The 27,863-nt window shown below is 39.9% G+C and overlaps 4 protein-coding genes across 4 annotated transcripts; 3 read left to right on the forward strand and 1 right to left on the reverse strand.

Moving 5' to 3' along the window:
* Positions 1–225: 225 nt before the first annotated feature.
* Positions 226–2,919, forward strand: sike1 (suppressor of IKBKE 1). Its single transcript, XM_071475442.1, has 5 exons — positions 226–681; positions 853–958; positions 1,050–1,192; positions 1,307–1,420; positions 1,853–2,919. The coding sequence occupies exons 1-5, from the start codon at positions 523–525 to the stop codon at positions 1,979–1,981; spliced, it is 651 nt and encodes a 216-aa protein (XP_071331543.1). The 5' UTR covers positions 226–522; the 3' UTR covers positions 1,982–2,919.
* Positions 2,920–4,138: 1,219 nt separating this feature from the next.
* On the forward strand, positions 4,139–6,854 carry micos10 (mitochondrial contact site and cristae organizing system subunit 10). Its single transcript, XM_071475444.1, has 4 exons — positions 4,139–4,306; positions 5,907–5,954; positions 6,389–6,495; positions 6,641–6,854. Exons 1-4 carry the CDS (start codon positions 4,243–4,245, stop codon positions 6,647–6,649), a joined length of 228 nt encoding a protein of 75 aa, XP_071331545.1. The 5' UTR covers positions 4,139–4,242; the 3' UTR covers positions 6,650–6,854.
* Positions 6,855–8,944: 2,090 nt separating this feature from the next.
* Positions 8,945–15,011, forward strand: htr6 (5-hydroxytryptamine (serotonin) receptor 6). Its single transcript, XM_071475441.1, has 3 exons — positions 8,945–9,971; positions 12,577–12,711; positions 14,517–15,011. Exons 1-3 carry the CDS (start codon positions 9,057–9,059, stop codon positions 14,871–14,873), a joined length of 1,407 nt encoding a protein of 468 aa, XP_071331542.1. The 5' UTR covers positions 8,945–9,056; the 3' UTR covers positions 14,874–15,011.
* On the reverse strand, positions 14,957–23,779 carry tmco4 (transmembrane and coiled-coil domains 4). The gene is made up of 14 exons (XM_071475438.1): positions 23,721–23,779; positions 22,827–22,977; positions 22,458–22,632; positions 22,093–22,120; positions 21,868–21,997; positions 21,460–21,557; positions 21,046–21,189; positions 20,753–20,872; positions 19,624–19,788; positions 19,233–19,369; positions 19,033–19,117; positions 18,552–18,669; positions 18,242–18,359; positions 14,957–16,252 (listed from the first exon to the last, which is right to left on the reverse strand). The coding sequence occupies exons 1-14, from the start codon at positions 23,767–23,769 to the stop codon at positions 15,740–15,742; spliced, it is 2,031 nt and encodes a 676-aa protein (XP_071331539.1). The 5' UTR covers positions 23,770–23,779; the 3' UTR covers positions 14,957–15,739.
* Between the last annotated feature and the right edge of the window lie 4,084 nt (positions 23,780–27,863).

Raw genomic sequence — 27,863 nt, forward strand, 5'->3', positions numbered from 1 at the left:
CCTTTCGTTTTTAATGCCCTCAAGGTATGGTTTACGCTAATCTGGGTTTTCTTCCCCTCCTGTACAACTGTTTTGCTTTGGTTTGTTTTTAGAATCATAGCCTGTCTTTTTTAATTAATCACATTGAATCAACATCACAGTTGCTATCAAACTTACATGAAATCAGAACTCTCCGGTGGGTGGCGGTATCCACTTTTGGTTTGCGCTCGATACGTCAAATACACCAGAGAAGAAGAAGATACGGAAGTGACGTTACCGTTTGGCCTCACACCAAAACGACAGGCTTGACAACAAAATAGTGATTAGTTTTTTATTTGTAAGTACTCCCCTTATTTTTTCTACCGACAGATATTTCCGAAGGCCCACAACAGTATGCATACGTTGCTTTAAAGGCGTCGGAGCTGCCTCGGCTAGCTAAGGCTGGACAGCCGAAGTAAGCTAACATTGCGAAGTGTTTTCCCCCCGCTGATAGTGAAAAGTAGCTTGTTTACGTTACAAACAGGAGTTGGCAGTCTTCAGTAAATGGCCTGCACTTTAGATAAAGTGTTGGGCGATGCTCGGACCCTTGTCGAGAGGCTGAAAGAGCACGACACGGCCGCCGAAGGACTGATAGAACAGTCCGGGGCCCTTAGTCAGAGAGTGCAGAGCATGAGAGAGGTGGGAAATGCCCTTCCAGACAAGGTAAGAACGAGTGTCTTATACACGGTAACAAGGGGATTTCATTCAAATAAGTTGACATTTAACGCTGCATTGCTCAATTGTATACATACGTTGTGCAACAGGACTAACCTACCCCTCAGTAATGAAAAAAATGTAACTCACATATCCTTTTTTACTGATGTTTCCCTTCAGCACATAGAAGATACTTCAGAGATTCAGGAGCTGACCAAATACAAGCCTCATGTCCTTCTGACTCAGGAAAATACTCAAATCAAGGAACTACAGCAAGAGAATAAAGGTAAAATTAATTCAAGGTATTAATTAATTCTGTTAATTGTGTGGCTGGTGTTTTATGATTTTGGTAACCCTCTTCATGACTGTCTCTGCAGAGCTATGGTTGTCTCTTGAAGAACACCAGTACGCGCTGGAGCTGATCATGGGTCGATACCGCAAGCAGATGCTTCAGCTAATGATGGCAAAGAAGGAGCTGGACACCAAACCTGTGCTCAGCCTCCATGAGGACCACGCAAAGGTACACTGGCTTTCAGCCTTTGCTCAGTCATTCATAGGATAGGATTACACAGCTACAGATGTAGAGTTAAAAATAGACCGATTGTGGGAAATGTCCTGCTTTTTCATTCTCCAGGAAGTGCAGAGCCAAGTGGAGCGGATATGTGAGATGGGCCAGGTGATGAGAAGGGCAGTGCAGGTGGATGATCAGCATTACTGCTCTGTTCGAGAGAGGCTTGCTCAGCTAGAGGTGAGCATGGTAAAACCACGAACAACTGATATCCATCTCTGAGATATGTTCTGCCATCCAAACAAGATTTAAACAGGTTCACATTTGTGCCAGTCCATGCATTGAAAAATTAAACATTGAATAATTTAAGAGACAATTTTTTAAAAGTAGAAAATAGTCCCAGCAGCGTCTCTAGATTATCCTATGTAACAGACACTGTTTCCAAGTTGTATTGGTTGCTTGGACCCTGATAAGCCTTAAATTCCGTTTTTAAGTGCTGTAAGTGCTATAAATGTAATTCCATTGAATTACAGAGAATCCCAGAAACAGACTTATCAAAACCTGGACTAATGAAACCAAAACTGTCTGCATGCATACCAGTGACCCGTTAACACTTTATATTACACATGAGCACTATTTTCCTTTTATGCATGGTTGTTCTGTCATGTTCAGATTGAGAACAAGGAGCTGCGAGATCTCCTGGCCATCAGCAAGGGCTCTGTGAAGACAGCGAGAGAAGAAGCTAACCAGCCAGCAGCAGTAGCACAAGAACAGTCTCCTCAACCAGGGTCCAACGAGTGACCAGGACAGCTTCAGTGTGAACTGTGAATGGGGAATCAAGTCCTTCAGGACCAGGAGACAGGGTTGATGATCTCCTCACCTGTGTTCACCACTGTTTTTTTTAACATAAGATGGAATGCAGTCAGACCACAGCATCTGTTTTGTAGTGAAGGCCACTTAAACAAAACTTTCTGGCAATCAGTAGCATTTACCTGTGGGTATATCTGGATGGTAGCTGATGTAAGCTTTCATTTGTACAGTATATGTATGTACACGCACACACACATACTGGGGTAAAGGCAGTAAAAGCAAAGGGGATTTATTTTGTTTTTGGCCAAAGATACATTCACTTGTCAAGGACACAGTTTCTACCTCTTTGTTGCCCCTTTGCTGTTCACTCACACTCACAATGTGTAAAATGCTCATAACCCCCCCACTATGAGTTCAATCAAAATTACATTAAGAAGCCAACTCGTAGGATGCACCATTTTAAGAAGCTGTGCTTGATAATCACTCTGCCAACATGATGACTTGTGGCTGTTTCACACAGTTTGCCTGCTGAAGAGTGACAGTGGATCGTTTATATGTGGTTGTCTATCATTTTATGAATTTGATACGTTTGTCAGTCTGTTTGTAGAGTTCATATATAACATGACTTCCATGTTGAGTACTTTGATTCTGTGTGTTAAACACCAGTTTTCTAGTTGCCAGATTTGGATGCAGAGTAATCAAAATTTCCAGCTGATGTTATTTATGGTAACAGTTTCAGAATATGCCAACTTTTTGTGTAATGGATATCAAATGTTTGCACACTGTATGTTCACAGAAATTGTATCTTGTCATCTCAGGAAATCGGTGTTAATAAGGTGAACATGCTGTATGACTTCATGACAGTGTACTGATATGTGTCAAACAAAATTTCATTCATAAAGTTTAAAATAAATTTGCAAAAAAAAAAAGGTGAGCATCTGTGAATGTTTTTTCTGCCTACACGGGTGACAACTTAAAGGAGAAATTAACATAAAGTGTCTTAAGGTGTTGGGCAATCACAAGCTGCCAGAACAGCTTCAATGCTCCTTGGCATTGATTGCACCAGTCTCTGAACTCTACTGGAAGATGTGCACAATTCCTCCAAAAGATATTCTCTCATTTTGTGTTTTGATGATGGTGGTGGAGAGTGCTGTCTACCAAATTGCTCCAAAATCTCCCATAGCTGATAAACTGAGTTGAGATCTTGTGACTTGTGAAGGTCATAGTATGTGATTCACATCATTTTCATACTCATCAAACCCTTCAGTGACCTCGAACGCTCTCTGGAGGGGGGCCTTGTCACCCTGACTCGCCTCACATTTTTTAGATTTTTCATTAAATTTGTCACCTTTCAATATATACTCACAGGGCACTTCATTAAAAATGATGTGCGCCTGCACATTCACGCTCTTATCCAATCAGCCAATCACATGCCAGCAGACCAGCGCATAAAATCTTGCAGATACAGGTGGGTCAAGGCATCAACAGCATGAGTCCATGGGCCCAACCTACCTTGTGTCAAAAGTCCAGGCTGCTGGTGGTGTAATGTGGGGAATGTTTTCTTGGGACACGTAAGCAACTTCCAGCATGATAATGCACCATGTCACAAAGCAAAAGTTGTCTCAAACTGGTTTCATGAACATGACGAGTTCAGTAGTTTAATGGCCTTCTCATTCACCAGATCTGAATCCACCTTTGGGATGTGGTAGAGCTGGAGATTGGCAGCATATGTGCAGCTGGCAAATGCAGAAATAATATAATGCAGTCACGACAACATGGATGTTTTCAGCCTCTTGTTGAATCCGTGCCACAAAGAACTGAGGCTGGTTGAGGCCCAGCCCAGCATTAATAAGGTGGTACCAATAAAGTGTTCTGGGAGTTTATGCTCAATGTATGAATTAGCTTTTGGTTCATTCAACCTTTTACCGCTGGATGGCGACATTGAGCCGCGTTGGTTGCGACACATCGCGAGGTTTGCAAGAGTGGCTTAGTGCTGCGTTCCCTGTTGAAAAGAAAAGGCAATGTCGCTTTTGTCTTTTTTAGGCGTTTTTCTTCTCCCATACATTTTATCAACAGAATCTAGCGGAATAGTAACATCTTTTAAACTGGCATCATAAAACGCTCTGCGGGACCTTCGTCACTGGGTCGTTCCTCTGCATTCAATTAGTGACACTGTACATTTCCGACAGCAAGTGAAAGCAACACCAGACCTGCGTTTGACACCTCTAGCCTGACACAAGCTAACGTTCAGCATGTCTGAGAAGGAGCTGGGGAAAAAGTGGGACCGATGCCTGGCAGACGGTGCCATTAAATTCGGTAAATATCCCAGAATCTTCCACATGTTACGACGTTGTAATATCCCAGAAAAGGAAAAAGTAAGGAGCAGTTTTTTTCTGTAGTCCACAGCTGTCATTGACTGGGCGAGACGCTAACTAGCTAGCCATAAAGGGCTTATAAAGGACAACTGAGAGATACCAGTCAGAGATCTGTGACTTAATTAATGTGAAATTGGGGTTAATCTGTAGTTTCGTTGAAGAATGCAACCCTCGGTACTGTTGCTCTAACGTTATACTCATAAATATTTGCGTCGCCCTTAGATTCTGTTATTGGAAAGAACCTAAGGGGAAGCACCATTCAGAAAATATTCATTCTATGCTTTCTTTTTTATTTACACCTTTGTATTACTTAAATAAAACGTGTTAAGAGACAGTATTGCCCACTCTTGAATTCGGCATATATGTAAATCACCAGCAAATGCTGTAACACCATGTAAACTTTACTTTGTCTCGGCTTACAGCTCCAGTTTGATATAAAGAACATATCTAGATAGAAATAACGACAGGGATCTGGGTAAAGTAAATTTGCTTATTAAAAGAAGGCATTGCTCGATGAGTCCCCGGTATGATAGCCCAGTTAATTTTTCAATATCGCTAAAAGTCTGCAGTCATGCACGTAGGCTACTGCCAATAATCAACGCACCAAAAAATGCTAGGTTTTTGAATGGAGTTTGGTTCGATGTCATTAATACTGCATTATCTAGTGGAGCGAAGTTAACCGGCAAACTTTGTTTTAACGAGTCTGTGCATTAAGACGACACGTGTTCTTGAAACAGTGAGCGGAAAATAACATAAAATTATTATCATGAAAAAAAATATATATTAGGAAAATACTGCCCTTCTCACCACCCTATTGTATGAATGTAATTCAAGTGTCAAATGTAGAATTTCAGGTTTACTGCCATGTGCTTTATAAAGTAGTACATTACAAGTGACAAAAATATTTCTATGGCAACATGGAAAATATACAATACATAAAATAAATGTACATCAGGCAGAGACAGCATGACTCAGAGGAAAGTTTGGCTGTCTTTTCTTTGTCTCAAAGAAATAAATCAGCTCTTATTTGGAAATTACTCAATTTCTTGCCTGTTCCCCCCTAAACCCTCTTAAGGAGAGATAAAGAGCCAAAGAATAAATCTAAGAATTCAGTCCTGTCCAGTTTGAAAATAACAGGAGAAACACGGGAGAAGCAGGAGTTCTTTTTCTGTGCTTACAGGCCTTCATTTGATCACATTCACAATGTCAGGTGTTGTGCAGGGTCATTTATAAGCCAATCAAGTTTTCTTTAGGGTCTGACTGTTACATAAAGATTAGAGCAGTGAGAGAAAAAAAAGAGTATCTTAAATTGAGCTTAAATTGGATTTGGGCTGAGATGCAAGGAAGGCCATATTGATGTTAAAATGAGCTCAATTACGTCTAGGAGAAATAGGCTAGACAAAGTAGAGATCTTATTTTGAATTTTTCCTTCCTCTGGGGAGACAGCATATTCCTACAATATAAAATAAAAATAAACAAATAGCTATATTAATAAATGGTAAATTAATTAATTAATCATCTGTGCCTATTTTTTTTTTCAGGCACTGGACTGGGGCTAGGAATCGTGTTTTCTGTTCTGTTCTTTAAACGTAAGTAGTTTCAGTGGATTGTTGCTGTAGTGCATCTTGAATGGTTAATTTGGCTTCAAGGTCCTTGACAAAAGGAGCAGAGCTCGGAGTGATGCTCTGTAGGACACGAGTAGTTGTTTGCTACTGCTAACAGAGAAAGGCTTTTTCATTTAACAGTCTTTGGAGTGTTGTTTGGCTTTTCTAACTGAACACATAATTCAATGATAATTTAGAGCCTTTGTTTGTAAGAAGGACACCAATAACACCCATGCTTGAAAGCACAAAAAGAAATGTGAATATTACCGTAACATATAGAAGAAAAAAAAGAAACACATATTCTATAGTGTGAAAAGGATTTCACACACCATGTGTCGTATGTTTTCAATCACATTCTGAAGTGCTTCTTTGTGTATTTTAGTGCATAAGAAGATATAAAGTACCTGTTTCATTTGTAGGGCACACATGGCCAATTTCATTCGGCTCAGGAGCGGGACTGGGCATGGCATATGCCAACTGTCAGAATGACCTAAGGTCACATTATCTGCTGCACAGAAGAGAAAAGGTTAGTCTGTGCAATGAAACACATGTGGACCTTAAAACAAGTTACAGAAATAATTCCTTATTTCTAACTCAGAATAATAACCCTGTTTTATTTGTTGTTTATGTAAATCAAGATGTGTGTAACTGGTTTCTGTTTTCCTTAACAGGAGCAGTAGCTGCAAGTCAACGAGGGACTGTCTTTTTTTTTTAAATTTGTTCTTTTTGTTTTGTTTGTCTTTGAGAGAGTCACCATTTGCACTGTTCTACAGTTAGATTATTGTCTCCCTGTTGCGGTATCCATCCCTGTGACTCTGTTTGATTTGTATGTGCCTGATCAGGACAGTCTGGGTTTATTTAATAAAATAATCATATCAACAAAAACGATGCCCCGGTGATTAATTTTTCCACAGATGCTTTATAATGAATGAAAACCATTTTAAAATAATAAAAGTAGTAGAAAAAAAATCATATGGTGAATTCCAACAGCCAGATTATAATTCATGCACTCCAAGCAGTATTGGTGATACTTGAAAGAGTAGCATGAGTCAAGTGTCAATGCAGCTTTGAACAGGCATGTTTTCTCTTTATTTGTGAATGTGAGTGGGAGTGATTTTATGAAACGTGTCAGGGAGGAAGGGGGAGGCAGCAATACAAATGCTGTCCCATAAGGTAGTGGGCTTGGTGTGGGTGAGATGGGGGTCAGAGGGTTGGCAGCAGCTGATCTGATGTGACAGATGACTGAGGCGTAGTGATGGTGCAGATTAGTCATGAGGGGGCATGAAAATTGAGAGCGCTGCATATCGTGTTTAGTATTTGCCAATGCTATTGAAATGCTGGAGTGCACTGGACTTTACCCCATGAATGATGTTGTCTTATGTTTAATATTCAAGTGCTCCTGTCGGAATGAATAATCATTGTTGTCATGTCATCTTGTTGTTTAGTTCGAGAATGAAGTAGGAGCAAGGTTAAGTTATTTTATTATTTTATGATTGTTGGTAGAAAAGGGAATGTGAATTTTCTTTTCTTTTTTTTTTTTTTTTTTACAGAAAAATATTTTATTTGCTTAAACCTTTATCTACTATTGACAAACTGTTTGTGGCACCAAAGTGTAACTGTTGTATAACTGGCTTTTAATGAATTTTGAATTTCATTCTCATTTGTATTCTGACCCTCTACTCTGATGCACCTAAATCATCAGGACTGGCGCAGCCAATATGATCACAGATCTCACAAGCTGTATGTTGATTATCTGTGTATAATCAATCATTGGACAGGTGGTTTGAGGTGAAATACAGCGGAATCTGGAGGGACCAGCAGCTGTCAATAACTACATCATTAAGTGAGAAAAGAAAAAAATGTATTCCAAAGAAATCCAGTTTCAGAATCAAAGGAAGGATACAAAAATATTTCTATGGCATGAGTAGAGTAGAAGTAGAAAAGCTTAATTCTAACCACTGGGGTTCAACAGACAGATAGATAGATAGATATATAGATAGATAGATAGATAGATAGATAGATAGATCATTAAACCTTTAAGTAGTTAGTTGGTAAATTGTTTTTATAGGCTGGATGGATTAGGCAAAAATATGATGGATGAAAATATGATGGATCATAGATGTAACTGTAAAGAAAAAGCATCCACATCAAATCTGTATCGTGCATAATAAAAATGCTGCAATAGTTGTACTTCAGTAGTTAAAAATACCAAGATGAAACAGATAGAAAGACCACCCACACCAGTTCTGTGATGCAGAATGAACATTTCTTGGCTGTGATTGTGCATGGTTATGCATTAACAGCTCAATGCTTTGACACGCTCCTTCTCAGTAGGTGTGCGCTCAGACTGGGAGGTACGCTGGAGTGGCCGACACAGGGATTAACAGGAGCGAGCGATATAAAGGCAGCATTACAAGGACCATGGTACCTTTAGAGCACTTATGAACGGAGCCTTGCTTACAAATGACACAGTTTTGTCTTGCTTTCTGCTTCCCTATACCGTTTCCCTGAATAAAAGGAGTTGTGAAAGGCAGCAGAGCACCAGCTCAGCAAAGGACTTGCAGAAGCTGTACAGTGCCACTTCTGAGAGGTGAGGAATAAATCTGAAATTTGGTCCTTGAATTTTACTGCTCTCATATGCCTAGTCAAGGCTTATCTCTCTGTGTGCCCTCCTCCAGTGACTGTCATCATTGTGACATGCTGCTTGGAAACCCTCTGTCAGCCATCGAATGGCTCATTCTGGCTCTTAGCTGTGGATGAGGCAGGGACATGGAGAGATGAGTGAAACTCTGTTGGTGATTTTGATCACTATCCTGGTGGCAGTGGAAGTAAGCCTACGGCACCTGGATGTATTCCTGCCTAAGGAAGAAGGAGATATTTATTCATGGAGAACAGTCCGATTGACCTCGATAGGGAGAGAACTGGATGGATTCTCAACACCCGACCTCTTTGGCTTTTTGTTGTTCATGAATGTTCCTGAAGTGAGAGCTCTGGCAAGGAGGGAGAACTGGTTAATGTCTGTAATATTTAGCAGTGCCTAGAGAGGAACCTCAGGAGCTGGTTGATTGATCACTGGGAACCAGTACCATGGCTGACTCTCACTTGTCTGGCTCCGTAGGAAGCTACAACAGCAGCTTTCCCACCACCAGTGCTTGGAATATCACTGGCAGCGGCCCCTGGTTGTTGGCCTTCATGTTGACTGTCATCATCTTCATTACAGTCTGTGGCAACGTGTTGCTTATTGCGTTGGTGTTTGCTCATCGCTCTTTGCGTTGTACCTCAAACTGCTTCTTGGTGTCTTTGTTCCTGTCTGATCTAATGGTGGCACTGGTGGTCATGCCCCCAGCCATGCTCAATGTGCTGTGTGGGGCCTGGGTGTTGTGGCCTGCCTTTTGCCCAATTTGGCTTTGCTTTGACGTCATGTGCTGCAGCGCGTCCATCCTCAACCTGTGTGTGATCAGCCTGGACCGTTACCTCTTCATCATCTCACCGTTGCGCTACAAGCAAAGGATGACCCCACCTCGGGCATTACTCCTCGTGGGAGCTGCTTGGGGGTTGGCAGCACTGGCCTCCTTCCTGCCCATTGAGATGAAATGGCACAGCTTAGGCCTCGGGAGTGGACACTCATCCGTTCTTGGGGTCAGCAGTAGCAACATCAGCTCCTACTCCGACACACTGTACCCAGCATCCTACTTTCAACTGTCCCCATCAGGAGGCCTTTCCTTCCAGTGCCGTCTGCGAGTCACCTTGCCCTTTGCTTTTGTGGCATCTGTGCTCACCTTCTTTTTGCCCTCCAGCGCCATTTGCTTCACCTACTGCCGGATCCTTCTGGCAGCGCGAAGGCAGGCAAAGAGGGTAGCAGCACTGAGCCACCCACCTTACCCACATCCCTCTCTCGGGGAACCTTCCCGGCCCCCTTCACCAGGGATTGCAGCAGGACAAGCTCAGCATGACGGAGAAGCCTGCAGGTACCAGGAGCCTCCTGTGTCACAGAATGTACCGGTAAGAAAGAGAGCTTAAACAGCACAACAAAACAGATAGGGCAGATATGTTCTTAAGGATGATCAGTGTATGAGAGCTGACCAACACATGCAATAAAAAAGGACATTTTCTTAGTGAAAGTTGAACTGCAATACTTGAAAAAAAACCCAATGATGTTATAATAGTAGGGTGACCTTCAAGTGGAGAACTCTCTTTCTCTCTCTTCACTCTCTTAATGAGAGTAAAGAGTGAAAAGGTTGATTCTGTGAGTGGGAAAAGGTAGCATCAAGATCAGAACTGAATTACAGTTGGCTATCTGATGTAAGAGGACTCAAGTTTGTCTTTTCCTTGACATTTTGAAGGTTTTACATAATACTGCTCATTCTACATGTCATGCCATTCCCATAAAATGGCAATTACACTGAATTGTTGAAATCCTCCCTGAAGTTCAACATCTTCTAAGTGCAGCAATTATAAACCTGGAGCTGGTTATTTTATGATTATAGGCCACTGTATGATTTAGTCTTTAAAGAAATCCTCAAAAATGCTGCTTGAAAGCTGGGGTTTTTTTTCTTCATCAAATTAGCATTTTTTTTACGTTCCAAGTCTAGATTCACCCTCTGCATGACTGTCCTGATGTGCTTTGTTATAAAAGCGCTTTTGAGTTTACTTTGTTTGTGAGTATATCTGGAATAAGACTGACTTGGCCCAAACAGATTTGGGGTTTTGTGCAAACTACATTGTGTTCAGGTGTGTGGGAACTGCAGAGACTATTTTTGTTCCTCACTCAGTGAAAAGGACCAGTTGTGAAAATCAGAATCAGGTTTATGGCCACGTAGGTTTTCACATATGAGGAATTTGCCTTGTTTTGGTGCAAGACAATAAACATATTAAGTAGAAATATGTAAATAAAGATAAAGCAAGTACTGCAAGTCAAAAAGCATAAATATAAGATTGAAACTTGACAATAAAATATGAAAAAATATTATGTAAAAATTGTACAAAGGGCTTGTGGTGACATTAAATGTTTAGCTGATATAGTAAATAAAATGTAGTAAATGTCACTGAACATGAACCTATACAGAGCAAACCATTAGAGGGGATGTGTGTGTGTACTGTTTACTGGCTGTGTTCAAGGACAGGGAGATTAAAAAAAAAAAAACACACATTCTTAAAACTTCATTATCAGCCTTTTACAAAAGAATTAATCAGATGCAGTCTGAAAAGTATTTTGCTCTTCAGTCATCTTAACCAAAGAATGCAAAAAAGAAGAAACTGAGGAGAGGGAAAGAGGTGTAAAACCTGCCCAGAAACCATGGTGAGAAAAGTACAGACAGTGTCAGATGTGATGTGCTGCAAGGATCACAGCCATGTCTGTCACATTTTTATGCAGTGAAAGCACAGCACACACACGTGCGTGAACAGTCAGTTTAAAGTTAAGTCTCAAAGAATTCGCTCAAAAAACCTAGTGAGTCTTAATAGTCAAATGGTTGGTTGGTTGATTTGTTCTATATTTCTATTTTTTTCTCTTTAGTTTATTTGTTTGTTTCTTTGTTTGTGTCATCATGACTTTCTCTCACACTATATCATGGTTTCGATATCACAGCCAATTATTCCTGAAACCCAGAGAATTAGATTTTAAATTCCAGTGACTTTTGGGGAAATGATGCAGACATCTAGGATATTCTGTGAAAGTGCAGCTGTACAAGGTTTGTACTGTGGCTATAGCTGTAGTGAAGAGGTGAAACATGCTGACGGTGAAGAATAAGATGATTTAAAAGAAAAAAATCTATGTTTAACGGTTAAATATTTAGATTTAAATTTTCAAAGGAATAGTTTTGGGAATTTGGGGAAATATGCGCGGCTTTCTTGTTCAGAGTTAGCAGAGAAGATCGATGCCATACAGCTTGATAACTTAGCTCAGCATTAAGAATGGAAACAGGGGGAAACTGCTAACCTGGCTCTGGCCAAGGGGTGAAAAAAAAAAATCTGTCTACAAGGACCCACAATGCTCACAAATTAAGTAAATGTATTTAACTTAACTTTAACTTATTTGTTTAGTTGGTAAAAAAAAAAAAAATTACAAACAAAAAGTTTGATTTACAGCCCAGAAATAGGCTACTACATGCACCCAACTCCCCTTGTTGTTTTTATAATTTGTTTTTTGCATTATAACATATTAATCAGCTTTAAATGTGCTAGCTGGTACCTGTACTAGAGTATAATCCACTTTTCCTTGTTAAACTAAAAACAAAAAAACGAAAAACGTTTTTACTGTTGAGCAGAGCCAGGCTAGCCGTTTCCTGTGCTAACAGTTGTTGTGCTAAATGAAGCCAGTAGCCAGCTAGCTGCTAGCTGTAGCTTCATATGTAGCATTGATCTTTTAATCTAACGCTCAGCAAGAAAGCAAATATGCATATGTCCCTTAACTTGATAAAAATTGGGGCAGCTTGGTGCAAACCACTGATCAAATGCAAAGATGATGTCAGAATGAATTAAAATAATGTAATTCGCTTGTCAAAGAGGACATGAAGAGGCACCCAGAGTACCACCGGTAGATTTATTGCATTTGTAATTGTTATAAATACACTTAATTATAATTCTTTCCATTCTTTACTGTCCACAGCCGTCAGTGAACAGTGAGCGCCGTCTGGCTCACAGACAGGGTCGAAGGGCACTGAAGGCCAGTCTGACATTGGGAGCTCTCCTGGGACTCTTCTTCAGCGCGTGGTTACCCTTTTTCATCACCAACATGGCTCAGGTCAGTCAAGGCACCACTCACTGACACCATCCCAGATATGACACAGAAATGAGGGGAAAATACAGATAACATGACATAGTAGTGTCCCTCTGTTGGGTCAAACAAATCTTGGACGTGAGATAGTCAGATGAGCTGGATGGCGCAAATAGCTTCAGTCTACGCAATTCGCCTTTTCCTATATTTGCATGTGAGTGTTCTTTTTTCAGGATTTCCTTCTCCTTTTAACAAGTCTGTCTTTGTTAGAATAGCTGTCCTATTTCAAATATCTCAGTGATTCAGTGGTTTTCTCACAAATTCATATGTGTGACGAGCACAATAACAGTGTGAAATGCAAAAGAGAGAAAGAAAACGTACTTGGATACCGATCTGTTTTTTATTGGCCAGCCTTGGCATCACAGCCTTGCCAAGATATCCAACGAGGAGATAGATTGACATTTCAGCTTAATGTGGCTGACTCATACCACACTCACACCAAAGCACCATTTATAATTTGTAGTCTTTTGTTGATTTTGATTTGATTAGCTTGAGCACACACTCTTCTTATACAAAAAAAATAAATAAGATAAAAAAGGGAACAATTTCATCTAAATTGGTAATGACACTTGTCCTGTTTTTCAAGCTTTCAATTATCCAGCCATTTTGATTTCCCATCTGTGCCCTCTCGCTTCTCCGCTGCTTAACATAGAGCACAGAGACTTGACTGTGTCTGCGCTCTCCTTCCTTTTCACACTCAATGTGGTGTGTGAAACTCACCCCTCCTGCCTGTCCTTTTCCCACCGCCTCCCCGTCTCATCTTGGTAGTATTGGAAGCTCTCCTTCAACAGCTGTCTCCTCCTTCACTGTCCCTCTCTAAACGTGGTGGTTATGTTCAAGATCAGTGTTATTAAATGTATTTGCCAGTTCAAAAACAACTGATGGACAGTCCAAGTGATTTAAGAGACAGAAAACGTGTCTTCTCTCTATTTTTTTTTTTTTTATGATTTCACAACTTAGCTACTTCATAACTATAGAGATTTGGAACAGAGAAAATACATTTCCTACATGTTCAAAATTTACCAAAAAGAAATAAACGTTTACAAAAAATACACATAAATGCATCAGTTGCTAATAAATAAGATAAAAAAAGATAAATATCTGTAATAAGTCTGAAATAATTACTTGTGCACAAGAATAAAAAATAAACAAATATAAATGTTGCCAAACTAAAGAATAGAGGCATTTTTATTTTACTGTAAATTAACTTCTGTAAATAAATGGGAAATAAGTAAATAAATAAATAAATGTGCACTATATATATATAAATGTACACTGTGTTGCTTATTACTTCTTTTTTTGATTATACAATAAATAAAAGGTTCTACATGGAATTTTCTTTTTAACAATGTTATGTTTTCCTATGTGTGTGTGCTGAAGGCATTTCTTTCCTCATGACACATTTGCTTCTACTTTTTTTTACTTTAAATGGCACAATGTTCATACCCCAATTGCTAATTTGCAGTCTTCCTCTTCCTTTCCTTTTCCATCTCTTTGCAAGATTTTCTTGGCACATTACAATACACATGGAATGTATTGCATCACCTACATGCACGTGCACATGGATGTGCTTCCTTGTGAAAATGCACAGTGGAAATAAAACTAGGACTCTTTTGCAGAAACAAACACAAAATCTCTGCAGGTTCCCTTGAAGATCTATTTTTTCATCTCTTGTGTTTTTTTATTTTCTGATTTATTTCTGTAGTTAATTATTTTTACATTTCACCATAAATTAACTGATGCCTGCAATTCTTTTCACTGTCTTCATTCAGGCAGTGTGTGAGTGCGTCCCCCTTGCCCTTTTCGATGCCATCACCTGGCTGGGCTATTGCAACAGCACAATGAACCCAATCATCTACCCACTGTTCATGAGAGACTTCAAGCGAGCTTTGGGGAAGCTCCTGCCCTGCTGTTCCTCGCAGTTGCCCAGAAGACCCTCACCAGCGCTGTCCCTCTCTCTACGCAACTCAGGAGAGCCTAACATTGCCAGCAACCCCCCCTCTCCCCTGCCGTCTGACCCCACCCACCCCCCTGCCACTGCCACTGATGCCGTCAACCTGCTTGATGCTGAGCATGCTGGGATCGAGCTGCCTCTGCTTCTCCCTAATCAGGTCGACACCCTGGATTGAATAGCAATTACAAATGTCAGCTAACGTGTTGCGTGAGGGTTTATGGTAGAAGAGCGATTCAAAAAACCAGAATTGAGACTTAATTCAGTATTTGACAATTCATGATTTACTCACCATGAGTTATGACATTTCGGTCAAAGATAAATAATAAAAAAAAAAGATTCAAATTTAAAATTACTTTCTTATGGTCACAGAAAAATATCTATGGACACAAATTAAATAAGCTCCATCTTGTCTTGAATTGTGTTTTCTTTTCCAGTAATGAAATGTGGTTTGAAAACCACTGAGGGTGTATTACCAAATCAAAAAAAGTTAGGGTTAAGGCTATGTCCAGTTATCAGTGCCAGTATGCAATGTAAGCAATGTAAACTCTCTGTGTAAGCTCTCTAGTAAGCAGCACTTCACATTAGTACAGGCGGAAGAGAGGACAGAAAGGCCTTGAAGACACATTCACTGAATTGCCCCCGGCCTTATGGAAATCCAATTACTGTGATAATATCCATAGCAACCAAGCCAACGGATGAAAATTACATGGATGAAAGGAACGGAGATATCACCTATTGTGGCATCCACTAAAACCTGCTAAACACAAGCAATATTTACAGGTATTTGATCTGACATTGAGTTTAGAAAATAAATTATGACCATATTCAGTCACAAAACTCTAAATTGTTATTGAATTAATACAAGTCTCAAAATACCATTTAGTGGTTAATTCTGGGGCTTTTCACTTGAAGCTGCCATATGTCTGCATTAACACGTGCTGTGTGCTGTGAATGGAAATTTATCTTTTCTCCAACAAAGCTTTGATGCTGAGAAAAACTTTTGAAGATGAGAAGGAGGCAGCTGGTCCTGTAACATGCTCTTTACAAGTTTGGCCGCCTTTGTTCATGTGTGTGCTCTGTAGTCCAGTGTGTATCATCCCAGTTCCATGATATGTGTTCATTATCTGGGTCTGCCTCCTCCACGCCCTCACACCGGGCATTAAAAGCAGATGCTGTATCATTAATGTCATTGTCCTCGGACGTCGGTGGTAAATTGTTCCTGACTGCGATTTGATTCTCTGCTTCTGTATCATTCAAAGAGTCCAGCAGGTCTGAAATATCAGGAATATCCCAGCCGTCACCCATCTCCTCATTGTCTACCACCTCTTTCATGTGTCCACTTTTTTCTGTACAGGTCTCAGTCTTCTCAGCTGGGTTTTGTGTCTCGGTCACTTGTCGCTCACTGGGGGCGTGGTCAGGGATGTCCACTGTCCCCTTTGTAACTGTTACAGGCTGAGGAAGAGCAAAGGAGGCTCCGGGGACTTCTTTGGTGGGAACTCCCACTGCTACCAAGATGGTGTCCATCTGACGCATGTAGTCCAAGTGACCATTCACCTGGGGAGCAGAAACATGACTTTAATGTCTGATTAAAGAAGGGGGTACATATTTCTGTAAATTACAATGTATAATTATTTTATATACTTTTTTCCCCCAAAAAAATATTATGATTATTATTATCATTTTTTTGTACAGCAAGTTTTACATTTCCCCAGATTTATACTGTATGGTGCTTCACATATGTCAATTATATTTTTTAATGCTCATGATGTGACATGTTAAACCTCTTATATTTTACCTTGTTCAACAAAACATCTACCACGAAGTGTTAAGTTTGATATGGACTCGTTGTTGTTGCTCTGACAGAAAGGCTTTGCTGAGAACTGAAACAGACCAGCAGGGGCCTTAATTTTTATTTTATTATTTTTCATCATCTTTTAATCTTATTTAAACAATATAGTTGTCTCTTTTAAAGTGCTATTAAAACCCTGTATTCAATAATATTGCTTCATTAAAATTATATCTCATTGTAACATTTTAATCACAGTTATCAACCGTTTTGACAGTTATCATTTTGTAATCAATTAGTACCTATTTCTTTCACAAAAAAAACATCAAGGTGTGTGTCTGTTTAAAGCTGCACAAATCAATATTCAATACTCCGCAGTTTTTTTTAGCTCTTAAGTGTGTTTTAGCCTCTTACGGCTCATTTTTTTTAGTTATACGGCCTGAAACTTTACTGTTTTGGTTCGTTCACACCGCTCTCATAAACCTTGTTTCCAGAAGCAGTAGGCAGCTGTTGACAGTGAGAAAGCTCCAATAAACCCACAGTAAGCTACCTGCCCAGCGTCAAACAGCAGACAGACAGACGGACAGCGACTACCTGGAACATAGTGGGGCTTTTACCTATAGCAGCTATAGAGCCAGGCATTTCCATCAGGAGTTAATGGAGACAAAAATGCAGCTACACAGACTGAATATTGGACTTATATTCAGCAGGTGGCCAGAAAGACAGCTCCAAATGAAGAGAAATGTTACTCTGTGCCTGCTGGATGTGTAAGTAGGTAACAGTTTGCTATCATAATGTTAACCATCACAACTTACCAGTTATAATGCGTCAGGGTTGTGTACGAAAAAAATATTAAGATTCTTTAAGGGACATGGTAAGATCACAAAAATTAAGAGTCAGCAATAAGACAATGATTTGATGAATATTATTACCTCCACCAAGGAGGTCATGTTTCACCCATGTCTGTCTCTTTGTTTGTTTGTTATATCAATGGAAAAATTGTCAGCAGGATTTTGCAAAAAGCACAGAACCGATTTGCACCAAACTGGTGGAGGATGAGGCATGAGCCAGGGCAGAACCCATTAAACTCTGGTACCGTTCCGGTTAAGGAGGCAGATCCGGCAATTTTTCGAATCACTTTCCTCAACAACGCAAGGTAGGGCAGTTTTCAACATTTCCGTCAATTTCTGTTGAGATCTATGAATTTGTACAATTTGGTGCAGATCTAGATAATAATCTGGATCTCTAGGATTGTTTGGCCGTGGTGGAGGAATGCGCTCTGATGAGCTCCTCTCTAGTTTCTTTTTTGGACCACAGCCTGTTCCCATAGAAAGCAGAGCTAACCAATATACACGGGAAAATCAAATCAGAGGCAAAACATTTCTGACTTAATCATTTGTCTAAACCTTTATAACCAAAAGATATAAATGTGGCAGAGCAGCTTCAGATATATTTTATATAGAGAAAGAATTGGAGAATTTATTTGTCAGTACTGTCATATAGGATTGTGTCAGTTTTGTTCCCACTTATAAAGTAGTCAAGGTCCCCTTGTATTATATCAAAGACTTGAATCCAGGAAACAAATGTGGCACTGAACACAGATCAAGACTTGAACAGTGTCAGTTTGAGTTGTCTGCTGCATGTGGTTTTTCTTCAAAGGTTAAAACCTTGACATGTGAAATAACCTTCAGCTTACACAGTATGTACCTGAAAAACTATTCTATGAATTCCTAATTTATGCATAAGCTCTGACTCACCACAGAGGAAAGATCCACATTGATTATGCGTCGATCCTGGATGTTGATTGGCTGTAGCCCAGCAACAGACAGTTGTGCTGCTGAACTCCGGTACAAGAACCCCAGGAGCCAGTCCCCTCTGATAGGGAGATAGTTAAGAAAATCAGTTATTCGTGTTAGAGAAAGCAAGACACTCCTCACTGAAATATACAATGTAATAAATAATGACTAAACAATAAGAATATCAAAATTATAAAGCCACTGTAAGTATTTACTCTGTAAATGTAAACATTTTACAGCATTAACTCTTAAGGGAAAAGCTCAGTTTTACCTGCAGTATCCATTTACAATTTTTCCAGCCACTACCTTGGCCATTCTCTCCCAGGCCTTTTCAGAGCCGTCCACTGGGGCCCCCAGGAGGACCACATCCTCCACCACTCCTTCACTACCTGAGGATCGAATCAATGGAAATTAAACTAGTTTGTCAAAAGAGATGGCAAACACTTCTAGAAAAAAACTGAATTTGGTTAGTTACACTTTGATTGCACACAATATAACCATATTTCAATTGCTTAGGGTCCTCAACATGAAATTTCTACTCTGCTTCACCAAGGATTTAGTGGAAAAGACATGATGATTAGTGTTGCCTTTAAAAGTCATGACTTCAGCTCAGGAATATCTCACACAGGACCCAGTGAGTGCATTTTAAAAATGAAAATGATTTGGGCATTTTGCTCGTCAGCATAAGGAATATTGAATCCAATTTCAATGCATTATCAAAACAAGTTTTTTTTACAGAAAAGTGTTTATACCTTGGTCATTGGCAAGCTCCTGCAGACAGTAGTAGATAACCCTGGCCCCAAGACTGAAACCTATGAGACTGACAGGGCGCTTCCCCTTCACATACAGAAAGAAAGAAAGAGGAGACTTTAACAGTGACAGCTGACACAATACTGTTTAATTTACAACTCAGTTAATTGTGTATTAACAGGGGTAAGATGTAGTGCCATACCTGCTGTCTACTTCTCAAAACCTGTGCCAGATGTTTCCCCACCTCAGCTGAGCGGTTCAGACAAACACACCAGGGGTTGTCTATGACGCTGGCTGCTGCCAGCAAAGACGCAGGCCACGTCAGAGCCGCCACAATGCCTGCCCCGTGTGATGGTGTAAACTCATGAATGTAGTACCAAACAATCAATACACAAAATGACAATGGCTTGATAAGGTAGTTGTGATTGTTAAATACAAATCAGCTCTTTACAGGCAATCACCAGGATGGGTTTTGGTTCCAAAGGTTTTGCTCAAGAACCCCAAAAACATATAACCCAAAGTACAAACACTCCTGTATCCAAACACAGATCCAATGATCAGACTATGTGGTTCCTGCATGGTCACCCTCCTACCTGAGAGCACTGTGTACTTCAGGGCTTCCTGAGCCACAATGCTGACCAGCCCATCCAACAGAGAAGCCATGGCTGAGCCCAGATCCCTGAGGTAACGTGACTCCCACACCAGGCAATACTGTTCCCCGCACTCACCCAGGCTGCACCACGGGGCTTGGAACGAACCTGGAAGACAGTACTTGTGTTTTTATGTAAGGTAGCCTAAATGAATAAACAGCACTTGTATGTGAAGCGGGTACCAAGCTTGTCAGTGAGTGTATGTTTTAGTGGGGGGAAGAGAGCTGCATTGTTTTATGTAAAAGCAGAATTTAAGTGGCTTGCATAATCTACTGGTTTAGGACATAATGTGTAGCACTTCAGCAGCCTTACAGCATTGTGTGCTGTTATCAAATGCTTTTCTTAATCTTTATCTATTGTACCACGTAATTGACCTAGCATCGACCTCAACGTCACACTGCACCCAACAAGAACATGTAGACAATGAATTAAAAAGTTAATGTTCAGCTGGTTGTGTTTGTTAATCTATTCGTTGGTGAATTTTGTTTGTTTTATGCATGTAGCTCTGATGGCCCTGGCACAGACCCTCCGCTCCAACTGTATTTTATTTAGTAGTCTGTAAACCGCATTCTACAGGCTTAGCTGTCATGGTGAGGGCAGCTGCTGTGAAGGTAAAATATTTACTCTGATAACACACTTTGTACATGTCCAGTGTATCTGTAGGGTTATGTTGCCTATCATATCTAAAGATTAGCACTTCTGCATGCAAAATACCATGCTCTTATTATGATTATTATGCTCTTAATATAGATCAAATATATGATTATTAGTGAATTGTGTCATGTGAATCATGAAATTATATAATATTATATATAATTCACCATATCATATATACTGTACAGATATCTGCCCCTTTTATTTATCAAATTGTATTAGGGCATGGCAATATTTATATTTATGTCAGTATTTCATTTCTTAGCCAAAACTATACATTCCTGTCTAGTTATTTTATCCATGAAAACTTTCCAGAAAATGTACAATGCCATAAATGCCATATCTAAAATTATATACTGTATATTGTAGTTGTACATGGTATATGTGGTTGTAGTTAGACAGCAGAAGTCATACTTACTATATTTACCACTGCAGAGCCAACCTGTCACTGCAATGGTCAGGTGAAGATGCTTCCCAGAGTTTAGTGGCAAGAATTCAAATTCCTCTATCGCCCCAACACACTTGTTCATCTTATAGCCTGGAGCGGCAATGTATGAAAATTAAAGAAGGAGAAAAAATCAAGGTGAGGGTGAAAAAAGCAACAATTAGTGTAGCAAAAACAAAAACATGCATATTAATCAAGCTCAGTCAAACTTTTAAAGATGACAATTTATTTTTTGCAAACAATCATGTGTCTCCCAAAGCTCTTACCAGTCAGTCCAGCTCCTGCTGCTCCAAACAAGGAGGCCATGATTGCAATGCCAGTGGCTGAGCCCAGAGCAGCAGCCCCTCCAGCCCCCAGCACAGCACTGGCCCCTGCTGCCACTAAAGGGGCTGCCAGACCACCTGTCACACCTGGCAAAGGTATACAGATGACAGTCAGTGCAGAAAAAAAAGCTAGTCAGGGCCAATATCTGTTATGTGAAGCATTTTAGAGGAAAGTTGGGTCAGGAGGAAAACTGCAGTGTGTGGTGAGGCGTTGCAACATGCTGCCTTCATGCATATTCTTCATACTCTACGGTGATTTAATTATCAGTTGATTAGCTTATCAGCTGCAGCCTATGTTTTCATATAAGATACTGCATGTTTTGCAAGTCCATTTTAAGTTGAAGCAGCAATAATCACCAATCACAGTTCCTCCGCCCACAGTGGCTAGTCCGATGAGGAGGTAACGTCGTAACTTTCGCCCTCTTTCTCTCCTCAGCCGCCGAGACGACTCCTCTCTAATGGAAGCGGAGTCAGACCGATCAGTATTAGGTGACATATGCATTGACTTTAAAAATAAAACCAAATCAAAGCAAGCCTTGTGTATTTAAGGAGACATCTTGAATCATAAGCTGGTTGTTTATGCCATGTTTGTGCTGTTTCAACAGTCTGACACAGACAAGATTCAGAAAAAACATACTGTAGTATCATTTAGCATTTAAATCACATTTTAACAGCTCTTTCAGACTAAATGTAAGTTCCTTATATCAGTAGTGTGAAATGCTTGGTGTGAACATCCTTCTATCCCACCATCCAACCACAACTTACTCGCTCTCCTCTCCTGCCTCCCTCAGTCTCTCTCCCACTGTTTCCTCAAACTCCTCCAGCTGCTGTGGGGAGACTCGTAGCAGACAGCTGACATGACGGATGAGGACCCTCGATCTGGCATCATACTGGCCTGAGGTTACGACAGACCATGAAAGTTATAAAGTAACAGGCTTGTGTGAATTTAAACCAGTTTTTAGCGTCATTAATACATCAAAAGATTCTTACCATCCTTGACAGAGAAAGACACCAGATCCTGTAATACAAAACAAGAGCTGCTTATAACAGGTTTGTAGAAATCCTGCCACTACATGAGTACAATACAATTTCATTACTATTATTAAAGGCAAAGCAAATATGAATTAACCTGTTAGCATGTGGCCTTGAATAGATAAATTACTGCTCGAGCTCTTTTTACTATAAATTTACATCTTATATTGCGTACAACCTTCTGCAGTTATTTCATTTATAACTTTCTACCTAAAATGCCCTTTTATTGCACTCATTTACGGCAATCTATGTGCTCTACTCTTTCTACTGCTCATTCACTACAGTTTAATGTCATCGCATCCCCCTCTTAGAGTGACAAACACCTGTATGATGGGGGTGGCTCCTGCAGCCAGCAGAGGTTCAGCCTGTAGGATGGAGAGGAAGGTGTCGGAGCCCTCAAAGCCCAGGCCTGACAGGAAAGCCCCCATAACAGGCATCACTGACTCATCCAGGTCCAGCCAACGGACCAAGCCCTCCAGGTACTGTTCCCTGAACACACTGAGAGACACACAACTCCTCATCTCCTCAAGTCAAGTAACAGTTCGGATTAAGCATTATTTTACACACTTCATTTGTGCTGGAAAATAAAACAGAAAGTCCAATTTGATTTTGTAGTTTTTTATAATTATGTGTATTCAAGGCCAGTATCCCTGTTAGTTAAACTGATCATGTCAGGTATCAGGCTCTGTTACCTGTTTTCAGAACCAGTAAACAACTGGCCCAGAGAGACACCACACAGTGCAGCATAAGCAAAGCGGCCTTGTTCACTGAGCTGTCTGCCAATAATTTTCTCTGGGCCTTGGTCACATGGAGTTTCTTGTGTGGTTCCTGCCCCCCCTGGGTCTGAGGTGATCAATGGACAAAGTTTAATGATTAACTTTGAGGTAACAGTTTGATTAAGACACAACACAGAGGAAACCAAACACATATGACACATTAGTATACGTTCAGGACACAGTAATCATAAGCACAAACCTCAAAGATATTATATTTTTATACTTGGAGGTACACATACAGTGAGTATAATGTGTATAATGTTTTTCCAAATGCAGTTTGGTGGATCACTCACATGCCGAATTTATTAGAAGATCCCAATGATTGATATGAGTCGCATGTCACGCTTCTCAAGATCTATTAATGTGATCTATGAGAAATGCAGCATCAGACTGTCCGATTTTTTTAGTGCAGTTTGGTTTGTGGTTTCGTTTTGCCCTTGTAAAGAGAATAGCTACACGGAACTAGGTTACATGGAGTCTAACTTTGTGCTTCTCATCTTGTCTCTGATGAACTGACCTGAATTCAACATACAGAGACTGTTAAAATGTGACCCACATATTTAAAAAAAACATATATATTTACAGCCTTTTCTCTTAATAAAGCCAGTATAACCACCAGTGACTTTTCAACAACACACAACATCAACGTTAGCTGCTAAAAACAGCTGGTTGGTAGTGACAGTGCTGCCTCAGCCGGATAACTAGCTAACGGTTCAGTGGTAACTTTTCATAACGTCGTGAATTTAATACATTTCTCGTCACTTATATCAATTACGTTGAAGGGGACAATAAACAAATTCAACATGGTACCTGGGGCAAAATTGTCGTCCGTACTGCACTGTTTTTCCTCCATGGTCATAGATATCACAACTCTGCAGACTGAACTTTCGTTGCCTTCATGTGTTCGTCCTGGGCGGGGACATCTGACTTTTACACATTAGCAGCACAGTCACACATTAAAACGCTTTCGATGGTAAATATTCCTGAAAACACAAATGCAATAAAAGCATTTAATGTGGATGTTTTAATGTTGAACATCAACCCTCACATAGCTACTTCGTGCTAATTTTTATAAAATGAAGAAGAGAAATGCTAATTTGAAACACAATGAATGATATGATTTGTTTACTTTAGGAAACCTGTTGCATATATCTTTGCTATCACCTAGCAATATTTAGCCTCTAAAATGTGTACCTTTCTATGCCCCTATAAACGTTTTTATAAATCGTTTGCGTGGTTGTTTAGATTGTAATTCTGACATTTTTGACTGTCTCTGAACGCATCATTGTTACAAACTTTTGAATGACGTAACTTCCACGTACGCTGAAGCCCGAACAGGGGTCTGTTCACGACTGAAAACGTTCTGGAAAGTTTTTTGTTGGACAAATAGATAATAGGTGGATAAGTTAGACGACTTTAGTTATGAGCCAAGGGAGGCTAAACCAAAGACAGATGGTTTCACTCATACTGTTTCATGCAGAGAGGGAGAACACGAGTGAAAAGCCCTTGGTGACACAAGATCCAAAAATCAGAGCTTGTACCAACTACTGGCCAGTAGGTGTGAGTGTAACATTTGTTTTCACATATCCCTGTTTTACAGAGCCCTTCTTTCTCCACACCCCTAATTATAGCAAGCATTATTGTTGTTAACTGCAATTAGCTGTATGATTACCATTTATGTGGATTATTTTGACATGTTTCTAAATTCCTTGTCAAACTGAACAAAGCAAGTAGGATATTTTTTTTTTACTGTTTGCCTCCTACTCAGACACACTCATATTCTGATTCGATCCAAGGTCCATCTATGTCTGCTCTCTCACACGCTGCAGAATCAGACAGTACATCAGACTGAGGACAGTTGCCTCCCAACCACTTGCGTAAACAGCTTCACTCAAGGACACGGTCACACTAGTATCACTTGATCAGATGTTGCCAGTGGCTAAGAATGCATCAAAAAACGCCAATGTTCAATGGTGTGTGGTTAATAGATGGATTTTAATGGTCTTAGAGTCACAAGCACAAGACAAGAGCCTTAAAAACATCAAGACCAATGCATTTGGAATGACTAGTATTCATTCTGTAGTGATCTTAGTTATATGCAGAGATATCAGCTACTGTATGTGTCCTAGAGTACTGTCCATAAACAACTATATAGTATAGTATGGTTGTAGTATTATGGTATAGGCTATAATGTATAATACAGGTGTAGTCAAATATGTAAAAGGTATAGTAAAATGTGGAGTAAAATAAATAATCATCAGTGATTATATTTGATCAAATGAGAGTATAATTAAATAATCCAACAGTGGGGGTTAACCACATTTTTTTTTACATTTAACAGTCTGATTTGTTGCATGTGAATTACTTCTTCAAGCAAGAGCCATTTATGCTTCCAGCAGTATGCGACTGTCACTTTATCATGCACCTTTTTTATCCAAACTTTTTATTTACTTACAAAGTACACAACATCTTTATATATAGCTCAACAAACACTGATCTCTTTTTAGTTGATCTCTGACTTTCTCTTGGGTATTTTCCAAGAGAAGACTGTCTCTGCTGCTCCTCACCCACTCCCTTCCCATCTGCTTTATCAGCTCTCATTTACTGAATATACTTGGCACCGCTCTCATCCCCCTTTTTGTTTTCCAGTCTGAATGCTCCGCAATGACAAAAGAACAAGGCAAGCACCGGAAACGTATGCAAGGGTGGATTAAACTTCCATCTGTAGTACAGTGTGGGCACACTGTCAAAATAATATCCTGGCTTCGTCACGGAGGAATCCCCAAAACTGCACGCGTTCCATTTGTCTGTCTCTGAAAGGCATCCTGTTTATGCTGCCTTCTGAACAGTCTCTAGTGTATCATAAACAAGACGTAACACCTGTAGCAGAGCCACAGTTTAATTGCAAATGATAGGCCTATACAATAGTATGTCTTCATTTGGAATCCCTCTCTTTCATGATATAAATAATGGTGATATAGAAGTACGTCTACAACTGACCAATGATGATGTACAGATTAGAGACACTGTGAGAGAAGAGTACTGCTGCCTCAGAAAAGCTTGCCTCAACTTGTAATCGGGGAAAAATAGAAACCCACAGTTTTGAGAACGTTGAGTGTTGACAAGTAGTGGAAGAAAAGATAATATGGGGTGAACTCCTCCTGCACCTTGCATAAAATTCAGACTGTATTTGTACACCTGTGCTCGGTGTCTTTGGCAAACAGTGCTTCCATTTCTGCTCTTACTGGTGGCTTTAGCTTTTAAAGCTAAGGTAGCATTAAAAGCTTCAGTTTCTGCAGTCCAAAATGTCTTAACATGCATTAATACACTGTACTAGTATTTTACATAACTAAATACTGAGTGGGCGTCAACACTGTAAAAACTATTCTACATACCAAATTTGTGTGTAGAGCTGCTTCCATTAGTCACTTATAAAAAATATTGGAAACTATTATTATTATTGTTTCAGTCACTTTCAAGCGAAAATGAATCAATAATATAAAATGTCATTAGTTGCAGCCTTACGTGTGTTTATCCAAAACATGTCCATGTGTTGATTTAAAAAATGCTTTGGCCTGTAATGTTTACAATGTTCACCACCTTAGTTTGGTGCTCTAGGATGCTCATACAGTGGCAAGAAAAAGTAATTCAACCCTTTGGAGTTATCTTCATTTATGTATGACAGTGAAGAAACACAATCTATTTTAACTAATAACGCACAAATCATTGTATTGTTCTTGTCTCGACTGAAAAACGTCATTAAAAAAGTTCACATTGTAGGTTGGAAAACAGTATGTGAACCCCTCGGCTAATGACACCAACCAAAAGCTAACTGAAGCAAGGAGTTATCGAACCTGGCGCCCAGCTAATGAAACAAGGCTGGAGGTGAAGGTTTAGAGCTGCTTTGACTAAAAGGAAAAGAAGACTTAGGATCATCAAGAAATGCTGATTTGCATAAAGCTGAAAGGGTCACAGAGTCCTCTCAAGGAGTTTAGACATTCATGAGTCCACAGTCAGACAAACTGTTTATAGATGGAGACAGTTTGTCTGACTGTGGCTGCTCTCCCTCAAACTGGACATCCAGCTAAGATGACTCCAAAAGCACAACACAGAATGATCAGTGAGGTAACAAAGAACCTCAGAGTAACAGCTAAAGGCTTAAAGAAATCATCAGTGCTGTTTAACAACTCTGTTAATGAGTCTACCCAATGCAAATCATGCCACATGGTTGCATGCAACATAGTATCCTGCCATGGACACCACAGAGGAAGCTACTACTCTGCAAAAACACAAACATCATGCTCGAGGTTTGCCAGGGAGCAGCTTGACACTCGACAACACTACTGGGAAAATATTTTAAGCAATGATCAAACTGAGGTCGAATTGTTTGGGGAGAACATGCAGCACTATGTATGGGGTAAAAAGGTCACTGCATACCAACATGAAAACGTCATCCCAAAGGTGAAGTAGGGTGGAGGGAGCATCATGATTTGGGGCTTCGCTGCCAGTCTGGACAGCTCAACATCATCAAGGGGAAAATGTAATCCCAAGTTTATCAAGGTCTCTTACAGGATTATGCCAGGATGGCTGTCCACCTGCTGAAGCTCAGGAGAAGCTGAGTGATGCAGCAGAACAATGAATCTAAACATCAAAGTAAATCTGCTACAGAATGACTTCAAACAGAGAATGGCCCAGTCAGATCCCAGACTTCAGTCCAGTATAGATGCTGTGGAATGACCGGAAGAGAGACGCTCACACCAGACATCCTACATTGTAAATCAGTTTAAGTAAATAAATTCACATGTTGCCTTATAAATGTAAGTTAACTGAAGGTTAAATAATTAGCTCAACATTGTTTTATGAGTTATGAAAATGTGAAAGGATTAAATATGAAAAGACTAACTGAGTTAACCGAACTTAAGAAAAGTTTAATTAAGTTTTGACATGAAACCA

The sequence above is a fragment of the Trachinotus anak genome, unplaced genomic scaffold, assembly GCF_046630095.1.
Source record: "Trachinotus anak isolate AG129_WGS33_773 ecotype Australia unplaced genomic scaffold, CSIRO_AGI_Tana_v1 ptg000004l, whole genome shotgun sequence".
NCBI lineage: Eukaryota > Metazoa > Chordata > Actinopteri > Carangiformes > Carangidae > Trachinotus > Trachinotus anak.